Below are 18,133 nucleotides of genomic sequence, written 5' to 3'. Positions count from 1 at the left end.
AAAAATACTCCAACAGAAAAAAAAAGACAGATGAACTTATTTATAAAATAGAAACAGACTCACAAACATAGAAAACAACCTTATGGTTACCAAGGGGGAAGAGGGTGGAAAGGGATAAATTGGGAGTTTGAGATTTGCAGATGCTAACTGGTATATATAAAATAGCTAAACAAGTTTATACTGTATAGCACAGGGAAATATATTCAATATCTTGTAGTAGCTTATGGTGAAAAAGAATATGAAAATGAATATATGTATATTCATGTAGGACTGAAGCATTGTGCTGTACACCAGAAATTGACACATTGTAAACTGACTATACGTCAATAAAAAAAAAGTAAAGATAAAAAAACAAAAACAGAAACAAAAAAACCAAATAACCCAATTAAAAGATGGGCAGAGGACCTGAAAAGACATTTTCCCAAAGACGTACAGATGGTCAACAGACACATGAAAAGATGCACAACATCACTCATCATCAGGGAAATGCAAATCATAACCACAATGAGATATCACTTCTTATCTGTCAGAATGGCCATCATCAAAAAGACAACAAATAACAAGCACTGGTGAGGATGTAGAGAAAAGGGAATCCTCGTGCACTGCTGGTGGGAAGTAAATTGTTGCAGTTACTATGGAAAACAGTATGGAAGTTCCTCAAAAAATTAAAATAGGACTAACATATGATCCAACAATTCCACTTCTGGGTATTTTTCAAAAGAAAACAAAAACACTAATTTGAAAAGATATATACACCACTATGTACACTGCAGCATTCTTCACAATAGCCAAGATATGGAAGCAACTTAAGTGACTATCAATAGGTGAATGTATAAAGAAGATATGGTATATGTACACACACACAGTGGAATATTACTCAGCGATAAAAAAGAATGAATTTTTTGCCATCTGTGACAACATGGATAGATCCAGAAGGTATTATGCTAAGTGAAATAAGTCAGAGAAAGACAAATACCATATGGCTTCACTTACATGTGGAATCTGAAAAACAAAACAAATGAACAAACATAACGAAACAGAAAATCATACATATAGAGAACAAACAGGTGGCTGCCAGAAGGGAGAGGGATGGGGGGGCTGAATGAAATAGGTGAGAGAAATTGAGAGGTACAAACTTTTGGTCACAAAATAAATCAGTGACAGGGATGAAATGTATGGAGTGGGAATATAGTCAATAATAATGTAATATTATATCTGTAAGGGGACAGATGGCAATTAGACTTATCACGGTCATCATTTTGTAACGTGCAGAAATATAGAATCACTATTTTGTGCACTAGGAACTAACATAGTGTTGTAGGTCAATTATACTTCAACAAACTTATTGAAAAAAGAGATCAGATTTGTGGTGGCCAGAGGCAGGGACTCTGGGGAAGGGGAACTGGATGAAGGTAGCCAAAAGGTACAAACTTTCAGTTATGAGATAAATAAGTACTAGGGATGTAATATACAACGTAATATATTAACACTGCTATATGTTATATATGAAAGTTGTTAATAGAGTAAATCCTAAAAGTTCTCATTGCTAGGAAAAATTTTTTTCTTTTATTTTGTATTGATATGAGATGATGGATGTTCACTAAACTTACTGTGGTCATCATTTTGTAATGTATGTCAGTTAAATCAGTATGCTGTATACCTGAAACTTATACAGGGCTGTATGTCAAATACATCTCAATAAAACTGGAAGAAAAAAATTAAAGAATTATAAATTATTAGTGTTAGTGACTTAGGAAGATCACCAGATGAAAGGAAACTTACCAGAAGCAAAAATCGACTGTGTTTTTATTACTAGGTCCAAATGTAAAATATAATTGTTAAAAGGAATTTAACTTACAATAGAATAAAAAAATTCAAACACCTAGAATTCTAACAAAATATATGTAAGATTTCCACACTGTAAGAAATCTTTGAGCAAAATTAAAGCACACCTAAAAAATTCTAAAAGGAAGGATATACTGTATTTGTGGATTGGAAACCTCATACTGTAAAGATGCCAATTCACCACACATGCATCTATACATTCATTACAATCCCAATCAAAACATCAATAGGTATTTCTGTGGAAATATAAGCTGATGATAATAACAATAATAATAAAAAAAAACACAGCCGTGAGATGACTAACGAGTTACTTCAGTCATTTTCACATTAAAGTGACGTTTGATTGATTTGGCACTGAGAGAAGACAATGCAACATAAATACTTAACATTTCTTCAGTACCAGGTGCACTGCTGGCTGTTTTCCAAAGGGCATTCCCCAGAACCGCAGATTCTGAGATGCTCAGAGAAAAGGGGTTGGGGAGTCGGGGGCTCATGAGTAGGAAATGCTCCTGCTACAGTTTCCTCTCAGAGATTCATGCTGCACAGCAGGACTTTAAAACCTCTGAGAAATTTCGGGGAAGAAAAGCAAATAGAATCGTGTTGAACCCAGGATTTTCCCATCTTATTTGATCATGATCTCTCTTTGAGGAACACTGGCCTGGAGTGCTTTTTATATATTTTTGGTGCTCACCATTATCTGTGAAGGAGCCATGGTGGAATTATTCATTTTACAGATGGGGAAATGAAACCTCAGGCAGGTGAAGACTTACACCAGGTCATGTAGCTACTAATACAGAACCTACCATGCAAACTCAATTTTTCTAAAAAAAGAAAAAAAATTCAGTGCTTTTTCCAGGGACAAACATTACTTTCATCTGAAAGAACATTTCAGAGATGGACTGAACCTTAGTTACTGATCTCTTAAGACTAGTAACCTTATTATGTTGATGAAGCAACTAGGGCCCAGACAAATTAAGTGTCTTGCCCCAGGTCAAGAGCGTGCAGACTAGCAAGAGGAATGAAAGGATCCATGACTCAGTGACTCCCAATTAAGTGCTCTACTGCCCCATATAATTAGGAGGCAAATCTGTGTCAATGGAGGGTGAGACCAAATTAACTGCCCAGGTTGAGGAGGCGCTCAGAGATGCTGAATGAACCATTTACCTGGGAGAAGTTGTCATGTAATTTCGAAATGAGGATTTCAGAGTCATTTGATGACCAGGTTACAATAAAGTACAGAATATTGTTATTTTTAAAAGTTTAATCACCTTGCTTGTATTATTTTACCTCTCTACCCCACAAAGTGCCACAGGCCATTTGAAAAAATTAAAAGGAATATGAATTTATGATTAAAAGCGATGCCACAACTCTAATGGGGCCCATCCTGGAGTGTCACAGGCTGGGCATCATTTTTCTGAGGTGTCAGATACGAGGAACGGCAGAGGCATAATGCAGGAGGCACGAACACCTGGTAGAGCCGGCACGGCAGGGTGGCTGCAGGTGCTGCCATCAGAAACACCAAAACATTCCTGGATGCAGGCCTTGTGCAGGGTTGGGCTGAAACTTCTAAAATGCGGCGAAGGAGGGAAAAGCCCATTTCTGCTGGCAGAGGAACAAATGAGGGCTTTTGAGAGACAGCTGAAGAAGAGGAGGGTGAGTCGGGCCTCAAGCAGTGGGGAAGAGGAAACTAAGCGAATGCAGGCATTCCGCTGACCTTTGTACTTTAAAAAGAGCAGCAGTAGTATTTTCTCTGTAGAAACGTTTTGGCTGTGGCTGGGGGCCAGCAGGCGGAAAGGGCAGCTTGGCTGTGAAGTTCCATCAGCGGGAAAGTTCCACTAAGGACAAGGAAAGAGTTCGCAGAGCCACATCCGTTTACTCTCCTCTGCTTTCCCTCCTCTACGTATGTGACTTGGAGACCCTATGTGGGGGGCAGGGCTAGGGCAGAGCATGATTTAGGGGTTCCTGGGTCCCCTGGGAAAATACTATCCTAACATCAAGTTGACTGCATTCTAACCAGCTCCTGAAATGTGCCAACTGGTGTCTATTTATTTATTATTATTACTTTTAATGGAGGTACTAAGACCCAGGACCTCGTGCAGGCTAAGCATGTGCTCTACCACTGAGCTCTACCCACCCTCCTTGGTGTCTATTTAATATGATTTCAATTTACTTGAGAAATTCTGTTCTTTAAGCTTTACTGGAAGGCAAATATATCTATTCAGTAAACCACCTTTGCCCATCTTATTCTCCTCATCTCTCTTTTAGTTCATTAGCATGATCTCATCTCACACCCAACAAGGCAAGGGATGGCAATCCTTCGGTTTCTCAAAAGTAATTACTACTTACATTGAAAACAAAAATAAAAGCAAAGAAGGTCAGGAGTTTCCAGACACTGAACTTTCCTTAAATTTTTACAAGCAACCATTAACCCATTTTGCACCTCCTTTAAATTTGTAGAATGAGAATAATCCGCCACCACTCCCTCCAAAAGGAAAACACAGCAGGATCTTTGGTGACACAATTATCAGTGCTGCCCATGATTTAGTGTGGGACGTGGCTCAAATAGGGTGCTGCTGAGACAGGCAGAAGCTGATCCATAGAGCAGGGCAACTTATCAAAGTTGTTATCCATGTACGTTTTCATTTAAAATCCTTATTGCTTTTCTCTGATTATAAAAATATTACTGTAGAAAAATTCAGATCTTTCAGAAATACATCATGCAGAAAGTGAAAGCAATCCGTAACTCCATCCTTAAGAATGAATCACTCTACCTTTTAACTCTAACATTTATTTAAAAGAAAATAAAACTGTTGTTGTTTTGTAAATGGGATCATACTATATTTAACCCAGCAACTTGCTTTCCTTGCTTAAGATTTCATTTGGTCTAAATAAATGAGAGCTTCATCTCATCTCTTTAAAAAGACTGAATAGTCTATACCAAGATGTTTTTACAATTATTTTACTTTGGTGAACATTCTTGCTCACATATCCTTGCACACATGTGAAAGCAGCTTTGGATATATAAAATCCTAGATAGGATTTGCTGGGGTGCATGTATTAACATTTTTTTTTTTAGACTGTACTAAATTTCAAATCTTTCAAATTGGTCTGTGGCTTGAAGTGACCCTAGCACAATTCTATGCTGTGAAGTCTACCTCTAAGTCTAGTTTTCTTCAATTCCCTTCTCAAAAGTCACTGAGATGACAGTTTCCTGTCACAGGCTGGCCTGGAACCTCAGATGTTTTCACCTTATCCGTGCTACAGCTCTAAAGCATGTCAAAAATACTTGTCACTTTTGGGGAGAGAGCTTTTGGATTTTTTTTTTTTCAGATGACAGTAGCTTTAGGTATCTTTTTGGAGTTTTGAGTAGGATTTAATGAGATAGATAAAATAAGACTAATCTATTATCCAATTCTTCCTTCTTTTAGCTGCTGGAGTGACTATAACATATTTGTGCTCTTGGGGCAAACACCTGTGTTATTAGGTGTCAGAGGTTATGTCTGCCAACTCTCATCTACTTAGCACATGTTTACTGTTTCTAGCAGTTTCCCTGTATTTGTCACATTAAACCTAAGTCACCAGTTCTGACCACCTTAAGCAACACTTTCATTTAGAGAGGGCAAATAAGACAGAATTTCAAGAGTAAAATACTTTTAATAGTACCCTCCTGGACCTCATAGTCTAAAATGATTTTTGCTTCCTCTGTACTCATACATCTTAATATGTTTGCGCTATTCATTAACTTGGCAATTGCTCAAGAACTTCCTTTGGACTTCAAACAAAAGTTAAACCATTTGAGTGTTTATATAAATCAAATCACTAACTATATTCTCCCTACTAGATTATATGCTTCATGAGAGGAGTAACTTTGGTTCACTGATGATTCCCTGAAACTAGAACAGTACCTGGCATATAAAAGATTTTCAACATTTGTTGAAGGAATGATAAATTCTTTGAAGGCAGGAATCTTCCTATATTTTGCATCCCCATAGTAAATGACAAGTTGCTCATTAAAATTAAGGAAAAGATCTTTATTCAGGAACACAACTTAAGATTTTCTTAGAAGCTGGCCTAAATAATACTGAAGATTCTTTCCAGCCCTAACTTATTATACATCGACTAGTTTCCAAAGAATTAGAACCCAGCATACTACACATACTACTAAAACTAGAGTAAGAATAATTGGGTAAATCTCTGACTTAGAAAGCAGTACACTGATTTTTCTAAGATTTTGGATTATCATTATTAAGGTCAGATTTGAGAATTAAGCTATACTGACCCCAGGCTATATTCTGTAAGTCCCCTTTCTGAAAGAAAAAAAAAATCATGGCATCAAGTTTTTAACTGGGAGTGCCTCTGTAAGCATACAAGTATGACTTTAATGTCACTGTATAAGCAAAAAGGCAAAGGAATACAAATGTAGAATGTTTATATATTTTGGATCATGCCAGTGATGGTATGATGCTAATGAAAGGTACATCTACCTTTAAATTCATGTCAAATGTGCCGCTGTTTGGATTTAAAGCCAGTAAAAATAAAAGCAATGAAAAAGAATTAAAAAAGGGAAGCACAGTGAAAGAAGGATCCATTTAAATCTGGAGCATATTCTGGATAATATACAACATTTGGGGGAATAAAGGCAGAGAGTGAGAGAGAAAATGTACAAGAATCAATTTTAGAAAGTCGCTTGAGAAAAAAAGTCCATTTCATAAAATGCATTTAATTCTAGTCTTTTAGTACTTATTTATGTCAGATCATCTCTAACTGGATGTTTGGTTTCCTGTGCTGAAACTTAGAAAAAAATTATCTTGTGGTTACAAAATAGCATGTTCTCAAGATGCTTGACTGAAAAGACTATTTCTTTGGCTTACTATTTTTACAACAAATTTTACTTTAAAAAGAGATTGAATTAATCAGATTTGAGATTAACTCTCCCTGGTAGAACTGTAGTGGATTAAAAAAAAAAAAAGAAAATGGCTCAGAACTTGAAAAGAATTTTACACAGACGCAATTGACAGAAAAAAACAGGGCCTGAAATAAAGGAGAATTTTTGATGCGTTAATAAAAGAAGAAAGAAAGAAAAAAAGAGAAAATGATACCTGAGGTAGGGAGGGGCAGGAAAAATTTCATGAAACAGAGTAGTTAGAGGAAGATATGTGCCCAAGTTAGATTAGGGAGCAAAGTCTGAAGGACAACAGAATTATTCTTGGGGAAAACCAATACCAGGAGGACTCCTATGGTTCATTTTCTAAAATAAAAAGGTAAACAAGTATTAACTTGTTGAGGCTAACATTAGAGAATAGTACACTTGTACTACCAGACCCTCAAGGAAAAGAAATGCTCAAAAATAATTTTTAAAAACAAGTATGGAAAAGGACGTAAAGTAAAAATGAGAACATTCTAACTTACTTGAGGTAGGTGCAAACAAAAAATGAAGTAGGAATAGATAAGAGATTGCTTTCAATCATTCATGCTAGAAGTGAATTTTTAGGATCATACACCTTAAAGCAAATGGAAAATAGTCAATCCTAAATTTCAGCATGTAAGAAATTTCAATTAAATGCATAAAAATTTCTCTAAAAGTGTTCAATTAAAAATTTAAGTTTGGCAGGCTATCACGCTTGTAATACTGAAATTACGCTTGTAATATTTATAAATCTTAGCTATAAAAATATATTTCTGTTTTAAAGATACCTGTGAAGCTATAAAATATCTCTATTTTATTTAAGAGCTCATAGAAAAACTGATGAAACACTAAATATGTACGACAAAACAAATATATGCAAAGTTCTAAATTTCATTTTATAGGAATACCATCTATTAAAGTGCAAGGTGCATGAATATCTCGGTGACAGGTGTAAGCTCAGCGAGGAACCAGAAACGAGTTCCGCGTGGAGGCCCAGTTCAACCTGATCATTTCATGGCCACAATAAATCATCCACAAAGCCCACCTTAAATAGCTAAAGTAGTCATAAAAATAGGCCGATGGTTACTTTAGCGATAACATAATCCTCGGTCTTATTGTTGTGGAGCAGATGTCATTATGGGTGGGGCTGACGCGCAGAGCAGCTGAAACATTTTTGTACCACCCCCCGCACACTTTCAATGGGATAGAAGGGGCTCCAAAAAAGGTAAGGGGAAAGCTCTCAGCGATCAATTCCTACTAGAAATAAGGAAGTTTTGATGTGGCCTTGGTACACGTAAAGACCACGATAAGATTTTTAAAATCCCCCATGATTAAATCCTACCCTGTAAAAGAGATCTTCCCTTTCTCCCCTCCCCTGCCGGCTCCTCCTTGGGACACTTGGCTGAGTCTTTCTTTCCCTCCTTCCCACGCTGAGGTGAGGCTGCACGCAAGCCAGGGACGCCTGTTTTTCTTTTCGCGCGGAGGGAACTCTGCGGGTAGGAACCCCGGGTGGCAGGAAGGGAGCGGGTGGCGTTGTGAGGAGGCAAAGAAAGCTCGCCGGGTACGAGCCGGGCTGGGGTTGGGAAGGGACCCGCGGGCCGCCGGGCCCGCAGAGGAGGCCGAGGTGACGAGGGAAATCTCCCGGCTCGGAGCTGGGACCGGGCGCTTCCGGCTGGCCACAGGCGCTCTCGGCCTAGCGCTGCTCGCGTTCAGAGCTCCTCCGGGGCGCGCAGAGAGTTAGTAGAGAGGGTAAACCGCGGCTCGCACTTGCCTGGGACCGGGTGACCAATAACTGGTAATAGTCTTTGCTCGGCGCCGGGCCTTGTCCTACAATTTCGAACAGAGTCTCCGGCAGCCACGACGCCATCTTTGGACGCCACCGTCGTCGCTAAGACAACCAGGAAGGGGCGGGGCCTGGTTGGGGTCATGGGGCCAAAGCCTTGGTTTAAATCGAACCCTACTTTTGAGCTGGCGGGCTGTTTCTAACTTGGGGTGATTGTCCTCTCTCCCAAGGGCCACAGGGAACCCTGAGCCGTGAAATTTGCACCTTCAGGTCCCCGGTGACCCGAAGGGGAATTAGTTCCTGCTACTACCGAGGGGAGGGGGGGGTGACCCCGGCGGAGGGATACCAAGCGAACCTTCACATTCTCCTTCCTGGTCCCTCGAAGGGATCGGGAGGAGATAGCAGGCCGCTGGGGAAGTCGAGCCGGGCGGTGGGAGAGGGAGGGGCGATGTCATGAGCCGCGAGTAGGCAGCGGGGCCTGTCCCGCGGACGAGCCCGTCAGCCGGAGTCGCAGGGCAAAGTAGTTCCCCGAGGGTGTTGGAACGGGCGGGGAGGGAGGCGGCGCGGGCGGAGGCGCACGCCGGGCGCGGTGCTGCGGCTCAGCTGATAATTGTAGGGACCCGAGGAGCCGCCGCCGCCGCCGCCGCCGGGGGGGTGGGGGGAGCGAGTGGAAGTTACTGCCGCGCCACCGAGTCCGGACCGGAGACTTTGGGGCCCAACTAGGTAATTGGGGCGCAGTTCCTAGCGGTGGGGCCAGGCTTGGGGGAGGGGGCTGTATTGAGGGGTTGGGGGGTGGCGGGGGGGGAGGAGCTGGAACAGAAAGTCCCAGGAAGCCGGGTTGTGTCATCGCCGCGATTCGGCCCCCGCTCGGCCTGTTCCCGGCGGCGGTGGCGGCGGCGGGGCCGCGGAAGGACCGGGCTGGGGGTTGACGGGTTAGGCGCTCGAGGGAGACCACGGCTGGAGGGACCGGGGCTGGGCGGGAGCGGGGGGGTCGCTGGGTCCCCCCTCCGGCCCCCCGCAATGAAGAGGGTCCTTCACGGAACTGGGGTGAGGCGTGCGGGTCTTGGGGAGTCCGGCGGGGGTCGGGGGGGCCGGAAGTGGGCTTGGGAGCTTGGAGGGCGTCTAGGAAGAGAGAAAGTGGGGGGCCGGAAGTGCAGGTGGGGGGTGTGAAGACGGCAAGGGTTCCCCGGAAATGGGATAGGGGGCCCGGAAACCGGGAGAGGGGAGGTTCCAGGGCCAGAGACGGCCCGGAAATGGAAACTAGGGAGCAGCTCGAGTGACAACAGTTGTGGGAAGCGAGGGTCAGAGGAGGGAGAGGCCGGAGTGACTTTAGACCGCAGTAAGGGGTTTCCTGCCCTGGGGGACGGTTGAGGGCGGGCGAGGCCGGGGACGGGGTCTGCGGTGGGCAGTTGTTTCAGCCGTGGGAAGTTGAGGCTGAGGGAGGATGACGCCGAGAGGGGCATGCAAGGGGGCGTGAAAGAGGCCGAGAAACTTGGCGGAGAGGAGCAGAGCATCCTTCTAAATAGATCAGCGTGGAAATTTGGGGGGAGGGGGTTAGGACCTGTGGGAGGGAGGTGGGCCAATTGTCACTCCAATCGTATTAGCATTCAAAGCGAGTCAGGCGATTAATTTATTTATATGTGGATTACATAAAAGCTATTATAACGTTTGTCCATTCAGTTCACCGTCTCTCCATCCTCCCCACAGTGAGTGGGGTTTCTAGTTTTGAAACAAGTTAGAGGGGAGCTGAAGTAATGAAGGATGTGAAATCCCCAATCCTGCCCTTCTCCGTGTCGCTCCCTTCCTCAGAATAAGAGAAATCCTAAATTTGCTAGAGGAAAAAAGATTTAAAAACACATGCCAATTGGGGGTGGGGTGGGGGAATAACTTAGACTTGTGAACTCCTGCTGGGGGACGGGAGAGAATAGGTTACCCCGTGTGGCGAGGAGAGAACGGAAGGGGCTGCTCCTAACCCTAAAGACAGATTTGTTTGTTTTTGATAATGTTTTACTTTGTCTGGGGGAAGTTTAGCTTAAGCTTGGTGTCTGGCGGTGGGGATAGTTTAATTGCTTCGTTAATTGGGGGAGGGAATGTGTCAGTGTGGGAACGTTCGTGTGTGTGTGTGGTGGGGGGGAGGGGGGCGTTTAATAGCGCAGCGACTGTGTTCCAAGTGGACGTCTAACTGCTCCCCTGCTGTCTCCCTTCCTAGTCGGTGTTCCCCGATCTTGCCTGGGCTGCCAGATCACCCGATCCCGGGGCTTCCCTCTGCTTTGTAGGCCCTTAAGTGATGTATTTAACTTTCTCTTCCTCTCCAGTCTCTTTAGATATTTTTGGCGTTTCGTTTCTTAAAGATCCGGAAAGTTGAGGCTCAGAATCTCCTCTCTCAAAACAAAAATACGAGGTAGAAAGTTGAAAGAGCTATTGAGTGGGGTAAAAAACCGACGCTGGGAACAAAGGTCCTAGTTGTTAGAGAAAAAGGCAGGAGGCCTATATATGAGGCCTGTGTGCGTCGCATTTGCACCAGGGGGGAGGGAAGCAGTTAGGGTTGAGGAGTGGAATTATCAGAGGTTCAGAGACAGTAAATTGCAGAGGGATTTATTGAGGCTTATTTTCATATTTACAACATGCAAAGAGATCAGTATTAAGTGTGAATTTTATAGTAAACACAGTTTCCAAATCTTTTACAAACACCCTGCTCTATGTTTAGCCCCAGAAATACTGAATTAGTGTGGCTTTTATATCATCTTTGTGAAATGGTTTGAGGAGTTTTTATTTCATTTATTTTAAGCTTGAAGAGAGCACATTAACGTGTCTGGGGTTTGTGGGCTTTGTCCACCTCTGCCTTTCTATGAATGTGCCAGTATCCATAAGAATGGTAGAACTGTAATTAAGATTATCACTGTTTCAATTTGCTTCCTAGTTTTTCTGGAGTTTGAATGGATTTTAAGTCTGCTCAGCTGACATTTATTATTTAGTGTCCATGAACAGGCTATTTGTTTTATTTTTCACTTATTTTCTGAAAGTTTTGGGGCACTTCTGGCAGTTAGAGTTCCTGATGGTGCTAAACAAAAAAATATTTTTAAGATAAATGGATACTAGGCCAGGGTAAAATCAATGCTTTCACCTAGCAAAGTAAATTTGAAGTAATGTTTACTTTTCCATTCTAACTTTTAAGCTTACTGTATTTGTTATCTGGGTATGGTTTTATGATCCAGTTTAAAGGACATCATCCTAGCAAAGAAGACACATTCTGGCCTGGGAATTCACAACACTGCCAGTTAGTTACCTGTGTGATCTTGAGCTACTCTCTGACTCCTTTTCTGGTCTCCATTTATTTTATCTGTAAAGTCGGATCCCCATTTTACCTACTGGGTGGTTTTGAGATCCAGTGGATATAATGGCTGTGAAAAATGACAAACTGGTAAATAAGTGTAAGATATTGTCACTAGTTTCAGAAAAATTATCTGTTTTGAGGTCATTAAACAAAAGATAACAGCTTTCATTAGTAGTGGTGGTGGGAGGTGTTGATGTAAGGTAGTTGAAGATGGGAAGCTGTAGCACTTTATAATTTGAAATTGAAATTGCTGCTACATTGGGTAATAGATCTTGGGCCCAATTTTTATGTTCCAGGTTTGTTTTTTTTTTTTTTTGCATCCACTTGCTACGTTTTCACCATACATTTTTAATTTTGTTTGGGGAAACTTCAGACAAATTTCTTTGCATTTTTATTGTGGGTAGAATTAATACCTATTCTGGTTTGTGGCTCTTAGGAAATTGACTTTCTAATATCAGAGACTACAATTAAAGAAAAAACACTTCTGAATCTTGATCTGCTTTCTTTACAGAATCTGGGGGGTTTTTTGTTTTTAATTCTTTTAAGTGGATGGGTGGGGATCTTTTTGAGCAAATGTGATACCAATTGTCCTATTACTTATTGTGGTAGGGCCTGTTCGCTGAGGTAGTTTGATGGACTACATTGAAAATGCAACCTGCTTGTTGATTTTCATCTTCATTCAAGTTTGTGCTGCTGCAAGCCTGACATGCCCTTTTCCCTCATTTGAATCATTTTAGATTTACTTCAGCTCGCCCCTCAGAGCACTTCCTCAAAAATTTCTACCCCGTGATCTTTTCCTTTTATTTCTGAGTTATCTGTATAGACTTCATTTTGGGATTACAGTGCTAGGTTTGTTGACATGTGTTGCTTTTGTTTCCCTGACTGGATTATAGGCTTCCTGAGGGCAAGGATTATCTAAATGTCATTGTGTTTTGCATGAAGGTGCACTCATAAACCTGATAGAAAATAACACCCGTTTCCTTCCTACTCCAGACCAGTAAAGTTAGCTTGGTCTTGCTGACTTTGCAGCCAGTCTTCCTGCTTGGAAAGGTTCTTGGCCCCAGCAGATTCCCCAGGATGCTGTTTGGTTTATGTGATCACAGTCTCTCTCACATCTTCTGACTGCTGTGCCATCAGTGCCTGGACAGGGTGGAAGAGTAAGAATTTGGGGATATTATATAATACATACAATTTGTAGAGTGTTATATAATCTTGGTGCTTGTAGTTCTTAACATGTAATATTAGCTTTCCGTTTGTGTATTCTTTTTTAGTGCCTGGGTGTAGTTCAGACAGCTATATTACAGACTTCCAAAAGGCATAAACCTCTAGCAGTTTGTTCTTTACAGTGTCTACCTGGTCTGCTAGGTAACTCTGCATACGTGGTGGGTACTTGCTGTTATTTGTGGTAAATAGGTGTGCTGATGCTGAACCAGTCTCTTAATTTTTATTTAAGTAAAATTTAACTTGGCTGATGTCCTGGATTTTTAAAAATGCAATTCTTTAATTATATCTAGTATCCCAATTTATTGATAGTTTCAGGGTATTTGCAAAAGAAGTTGTTTCCTAAACTGAAATAAGTCTGCTTGATAGTTTTTCTCTGAGGACTTTTAGATTTTGTTTGTAATTCTTGTAGTTCATGAAGCTGAATTGGCCAGAAGCAAAAGGAACTTGTCCATTATTCAGACTTACCTGTTTTATTTTGAGTGCGTGTAAGCTGTTGGTAATAGTCAGTTTTGCAGTTAACGCTTGATTTTAGAAGTCATTCTAGGGGCCTGGAGTAAAAAAGCTGCCTGTTAATCTGTGTTCTTTCATTAGAGAACAGTGTTGTTCAAATGAGTATCTGATCTGAAGGTAGAAGACTTGGGTTCAGTCCTGGCATCGCCTTTCCTATCTTTGTGACCTTGGGCAGATAATTTAAGCTTTGTGAGCTTCAAGTGCCTAATCTGAAAAATTATGTTATTGCCACCTAACCTAGAGTTACTTGTCATGTATATGCTAGACACTGGGTTTAGGAGATCAGGCTACGGTGGTGGACTGGAACACAGAGCCCTTCCTCCACTGGTTCACTGCAGCATTGACACATAGCCTCATTTGTCAACACTGTTTACCTAGAACATACTTTTCTTATATATGTAGGTATCCTACTTGAAAATACTTGAGTATGCAATAGTATTCCTTAGTCAATTATGAACTCTTTGAAGTCAATCTTTCCTCTTTTTTATCACTAGTATCTAGCACAGCGCCTGGCTCATAGTAAGGAATCTTTAAATGTTAATTGAAGGAATAAGTCTTGTGAGAATAAAATGATTCCAAAAGTGAAAATATTCTATAATGGTTTAATGTAATATCCTATTTTATTTGTTTTGATAAACATTTTGGATCACTGTTAATGCTAAAAATATTTTGGGAGTTTTCTTTTTAGTCTATTGGTATGTATTTTAGAGACTGCAAGTTACTTTGAATCAGACATTTACAAAATTTAGGTCAAGTCATTTCATATTCTTTAATTGTCCATTATTTACATGAAATAGTTGATCATTTAACTGCATCATTGAGGACCTGGGTAAGTTTTGAGACAATGTGCAAATTTGTTAAGTACAAAATTGAGTTTTATATAGCATTTTAGCTTATTCTGTTTCATTTTAGAAAGGATGTATTTATTTTATGTATGTAAAATGTTATTACCCATATATGGATTTTTGAAGGCTATTTATAAGCCGAAGTGTCTATCAACAAGCCTTCAAGACCTGAAGTTACAGCATTTCAATGTGTATTTTAATCAACTTGTTGGCTGTCATAACCAATGAGTTCCACCCTGACTTCACAACTCCTACTCATTCCACCCGTGGGCAGATTTCTGAATAAATAGATGTACCTTGTGCTGTTGTCTTAAGGTCAAAGTAACTCGTTTTTAAGTTCTTACACTGGTAAACATGTGTGATGCCCTGGAAACCCGAAGTAAGTTTGTACAGATAGCCTATCTGAAATTCACTGTTGAGTTGTAATTTAAGCTGCTTTGTGTCCTTAGAGAGCAGGTTCATGGAGATCATTTGGAGGGCCTACCCTGTCCTGCTTTTTTCTTTTAATTCTTAAAACCTGAGTGCTTATGGTTGCTTTGTAAACAGCAAGTGTGTGAAAATACTATAACTTCTGCTATGGCCCCAGTATTTTGTAATCCTGTTTTTCACCCTTGGCTGCAGTCATTTTGAGCTGCTTGTTCTCTGAACACACCTAGGAACTTCAGCATTCTTGCTAAGGCTCTGGTTGTCCTTCTGCCTGGTCGATAAACCCTCCCTCATCCTGTGTCTCTTGGAGCTCCATTTACACACTTCACTTGCTTCAGTAACTCCTGTAAGATTTTCACTCTTCACTCTCTTCTCTCCTACTCCCTTCTACATTTAATGTTTCAGTTATGACCTTCACAGTCTGTCTTATGAGTTGTTTGCATCTTTATGAAATCTTTGACTTCTTGGGGTAGAGTTCTCATTCTTCTTTCTTTGCAGAGGCTGGCATAAGGCTCCTAACATAACTGTACATGGTAGGTGGCAGTGGTAGAGTTTGGTGAGAAACTGTATTGCGAAGTAATAGTAAAATATTGACATAGTTTACTGTCAGCTTGCTTATTGTTGTTTTTCAGGGTTTGGTAGCTGGCTGTAGGCTCCTGGAATATAAGTTTTTCAGAATTAGGCTCATTGAAATCAACTACTTATGGGATTGTCATTAGACTATTTTAGTATCTCGGTTACTCCAGATTTAGCATTTGGAGATTATGTTTATTAGTAGATGAAAGTTTATTTATCAATACATATTTTTATCAAGTGCTTGCTGTGCACCACAGGACTGTGCTGGGAGGCATACAAAAGGAACTTAAGACGTAGTTCTTGTCCTCTTGAGTTTTGTTGCATTTAATTTAGTTGATAATCACTTCTCAAACTGACTTGATAACTATAGATAATATTTAGTATAGAGAGGTATTCTGCAGATAGTCTAAATGCAGGTTTTCTGCATTTAGAAAACTTCGTATGAGAATCTAAATTAAGAAACAGATGAATTAGGGCTTGATTTTTGGCTTTACTGAATAAATTGTTGGAAGTGCCTTCATTATACAGATATTTCATCAGCAGCTAATGTGTGTGCATTTTTGGTTCTGTATAAGGTCTACTCTCGGAGTGTGCTGAGGAAAAATTAAAGATTTATAAAATGAGGTCTCTTATCTCAAGATGTACTAATATTGGCAGATGAGTTCAGACTGTGTCAAAAGAACACAACATATAATGTGCATATTTGTTATTAAGTACAAAGTTGAGTTTTATGCAGTGAATACTCAGAAGTTTAGAAAGATTGAAGTTATAGAGGAAGACTTTATGGAGAGAGGAGGGGCTTGAGCTGACTGGATAGGTACAGAAGAATGGGGAGCTTACAGCTGTAGTTGTGGTGAGGTAAAGTGGCCCTCTGGAGTAGAGGGTCCACATTTATGAAAGAACAGGAAATTTGGGCTGAGATTTATTGAGGCTCTTAAGTTGGAGATTAAGAAATTAAATTTAACAAACAGATGAGTTGAATTTATCATTGATCCGTGAATATGCAGTGACAACATGAAAAAAGTATACAAAAATATTTAATTTCTAAATGGAACTGAAAAGTAAAAGTGCATCTAGATACCACTTTTTATGAAATTGCTTCTCTTTCTAGGACTATGTGTAAGGCTTTTTGTGGTAAGTTTTGGGATGATAGTAGCAATGGAGATAAAACTTACTTCTTGTTCAATATCCCTCCTTAATAGTTAGAAAAGTTTTGTTCCATAAGCAGGAGCTGGTTAAGTGTGTAAATGACTCCTGCTGTTCCTCTGTTCAGTCACAGAATTCTTCGTTTAGTGGAAGCTGACAATCATTTTGCCTTAACACATTCAACTATTGTTTATTCAGAGATTAAAAAAAATCAGTACTGTTTGAGAATTAATACTTTTTTGTGTGAGTTACTCAGTAATTTGTCAGTCTTATTTATAGGGGAAACTTTTGCTTAGTGTTCAATGCACTAAAAATATTTAAAACAAAAGCAAATTGTGGTTTTAAGTATTTACGTATTTTTTTAAGTGCAAATTAATATTACGCAGTTTATGTTAAATATTTTAATAAAAATATTTGCCTCTGGTTGATGTCATAGTAGACTATTTGTTATCCCTTTTACTTTTATGAATTATGTAAAACAGGATTTCAGAAATGGGAAATGAGGTTAGATGGTGGCCAAAAGGAAAATAAAAAGGATTTATTTTTATTTTTTAATTTTTATTCAGGGGTCTGGTAGCCATAATATTTAGCTTTCTTTAGCAGCTTTTATTTCTAGCATGTTCTTGTAGATTTTGCTGACTGCAGTTTGAATTAATTTGAGTTTTCCTTTTGCGGAAATAGCAGAGATGCTAGCTGTAAGTGCAAGTCTAGGACTTAAAATAATACGTTAAGCTAAAGGTCCAAAATGTGTGGGGGTTTGTGGACTTTAAAAACATTTGTGGAGTTTCTGTATTTTACTGCTGCAGCAGGCAATAGTGTCTGTTTTGCTAGGCAGTCATGCAGCTCCCTATTTTTGTTCTTTATGAAGCATATATTTCCATTTCTTTTTCAGGTTAGTCCCAAGAGGAATTTAGACCCCATCTCTACCCCTCCATCTCAGATCCAAACACATTTATGCCCTTCTTCCAGTAGGTGGCAACAATTAGGCTCATTTTTGAGAGAATTCAGTAGTTGTTAACTTTGTGATCAGACGTGTCTGCTAATTCTCTCAACTGTCATTAGAAATTTTAGTGTTGATTTTCACATTTTGGTTTCAAAATACTTTTGTCAGAACACTAGACTGTTAATTGCAGAGTTCATCTCCTTTTTTACTCTACTCTTCATCCTGCCTTTTGACAAGTTTTGCCCTTCCAGTTGCTGCTATGAGGTAAGAGTTGGGGAATTTCAGCCTTTGGTGTGGCTCTGTAAGATAATCTGCTTCTGCCTCTTCTAACCATCTAGTGTTACTTTTCAGCTGCCTGGATATTAGGCCATGCCATTTTTTCCCAGGTATCTTCTTATTACACAAACTCATTGCTCCTGAGAGGAATTACTGGAGAGATAACAGACCATCATTTGGGATCTTCATTGCAGCACCTGTTTTAAGATCTCTTTCTTTTTTTTTTTTTTTTTTTTTTTGTTATTGTTGGTGTTTTATTTGGGGGGTGGGGTGGGTAATTAGGTTTATTTATTTATCTATTTATTTTTAGAGGCAGTCC

The 18,133-nt window shown here is 40.1% G+C and overlaps 2 protein-coding genes across 27 annotated transcripts in view; one reads left to right on the top strand and one right to left on the bottom strand.

The window, feature by feature from the left end:
- The window catches only part of FBXO36 (F-box protein 36), an 82,293-nt gene extending 73,435 nt beyond the window's left edge, over positions 1 to 8,858 (bottom strand). For both annotated transcript variants that reach the window (XR_012072925.1, XM_006207962.4), the window contains exon 1: positions 8,523 to 8,858. Coding sequence is in view for 1 of the 2 variants with exons in the window: in XM_006207962.4 (XP_006208024.1) it covers positions 8,523 to 8,618 (96 nt within the window). In the remaining variant the exon portion in view is untranslated. The remainder of the gene's footprint in view (positions 1 to 8,522) is intronic.
- Positions 7,904 to 18,133, top strand: part of TRIP12 (thyroid hormone receptor interactor 12) — a 132,364-nt gene continuing 122,134 nt past the window's right edge. For 14 of the 25 annotated variants that reach the window (XM_072961821.1, XM_072961822.1, XM_072961820.1 and 11 more), the window contains exon 1: positions 8,919 to 9,257. The gene's annotated coding sequence lies outside the window, so the exon portion shown is untranslated. Of the gene's footprint in view, positions 7,977 to 8,186; positions 8,248 to 8,918; positions 9,258 to 9,351; positions 9,874 to 18,133 lie in introns of those variants that run through there. The other 11 variants (XM_031677903.2, XM_006207910.4, XM_031677895.2 and 8 more) reach the window with 6 other exon arrangements.

Source organism: Vicugna pacos, chromosome 5 (assembly GCF_048564905.1).
Source record: "Vicugna pacos chromosome 5, VicPac4, whole genome shotgun sequence".
Taxonomy (NCBI): domain Eukaryota; kingdom Metazoa; phylum Chordata; class Mammalia; order Artiodactyla; family Camelidae; genus Vicugna; species Vicugna pacos.
The sequence above is the reverse complement of the archived record's forward strand: the minus strand, read 5'-3'. Positions and strand labels throughout refer to the sequence as shown.